Source organism: Aplysia californica, unplaced genomic scaffold, assembly GCF_000002075.1.
Source record: "Aplysia californica isolate F4 #8 unplaced genomic scaffold, AplCal3.0 scaffold00366, whole genome shotgun sequence".
Taxonomy (NCBI): domain Eukaryota; kingdom Metazoa; phylum Mollusca; class Gastropoda; order Aplysiida; family Aplysiidae; genus Aplysia; species Aplysia californica.
The window spans coordinates 745,057-746,604 of NW_004797636.1; the positions used below are offsets into that span (position 1 = coordinate 745,057).

The 1,548-nt window shown below is 43.7% G+C and overlaps 1 protein-coding gene across 1 annotated transcript in view; it reads left to right on the forward strand.

Moving 5' to 3' along the window:
• Positions 1 to 1,507, forward strand: part of LOC118478101 (zonadhesin-like) — a gene marked incomplete at its 3' end in the record, with an annotated part of 4,862 nt that extends 3,355 nt beyond the window's left edge. Inside the window, 2 exon segments of the mRNA XM_035971048.1 lie at positions 95 to 217; positions 1,311 to 1,507. Of these exon segments, the coding sequence (XP_035826941.1) occupies positions 95 to 217; positions 1,311 to 1,507 (320 nt within the window).
• Between the last annotated feature and the right edge of the window lie 41 nt (positions 1,508 to 1,548).

The window sequence follows — 1,548 nt, forward strand, 5'->3', positions numbered from 1 at the left end:
TCTTTTTACCCAAACCTTTTTCAACACCAACCAACCCCTAACAACCCCCCTCCTTAATAAAAAAAAACCCACCTCCGCCACTCCACCCCCACAGCTCAACGGAGAAGAGAAGGCCCCAGACTTTGTGTCACGTGATGCCGTGGTGGTCCAAGATGGCGCCTGGATCAACGTGACTACCGCCTGCAACGTCACCATTTCTTACGACGGAGACAAAGAGGTGAGGAGTAGGACTGTTTTACGTCCCTTTTTAACTCAGAATACTCCCCAGCAGGCAAAGTTCATTGGACACACAATGCGGAAAGAGACATTGGAGAATATTGTAAAAACAGGCAAGTTTGATGGAATGAGAGGCAGAGGCAGACAGAAGGAAAAGATACTGGAAAAGTTGACAACATTGCTGGCAACAGCCAGAAAAACAGACACCATCGCTGCGACGCATGACAGAGTGAAGTGGAGGTCCTTGATCTCTTACGCCAGTAGGCAAGGCACCGGATGATGATGATGATGATGATGATGATGATGATGATGATGATGATGATGATGATAATGATGATGATGATGATGATGATGATGATGATGATGATACTCCTGCAACCCTTCGAATAATCTGCTCCTTCCTCCCTGTCACATCTTTCATCTTTTCTCGTTACCCCAATTGGATCCCATCAACCAAGTCTGTTCGTCTTTTTCTAATGTTTTGGTTTGCTAGTTGGTTTGTTCGTATCGCTACCTCAGAATTACAAAGTTCTATCTGACATTTTTGGTTGTTTTGAGGTGCATAAGACCATGAGGTCAGAAACCAATAAATGTTCTCTCTGCACTGTCAAAATCGTAAGATTATTCGGAATCGTTTTCAAGATATTCCAAGAATTGCAATCGAAAAAGCTTGACATGATGTGAAACGCAAAATCTTTGGCGTCAACAAAACGAGGTACTGAGCAGAAAGAACTTTAGAACATTGTAATTATGATGTGCCGGTATGTTATACTAAGTGTAAAGTTCAGCTCAGTTTGTTACAATTCCCACATTACATGACCTAACTGTGCTGCAAGTACCGTAAAACTCATACCAAAACTAAAATTCTAATCCTCGGTACTCACTTACATGATGTAATTGTGTCGCAAGTGCTGTAAAACTCATACTAAAAGTAATACTCTAATCCTTGGTACTTATATGACCTAATTGTGTTACAAGTGCTGTAAAACTCTTAACTAAAATTGATATTCTAATCCTCGGCACTTATAGGCCTAATTGTGTTAAAAGTGCCGTAAAATTCTTACTAAAACTAGTCTAACCTAAAACCTCCCCAGGCGGTTGTGGAGATGCCGGGCGTGTATCGGGGATGGACCCGGGGTCTGTGCGGAGACTGTGACGGAGATGCCCTGGACGATGTGTCTGTGGGCGGGAAAGCGCTGTACACATTCGGTTCTGTCATGTCCGGGTACAACCACATCGCCCGCCAGTTCCTGGTACCGGATGATTCGGATCACCCGGATCTGGATGCTCAGTGAGTTTGGGGGGTTTGTGGAAGCGTGGAATTTTTAATTA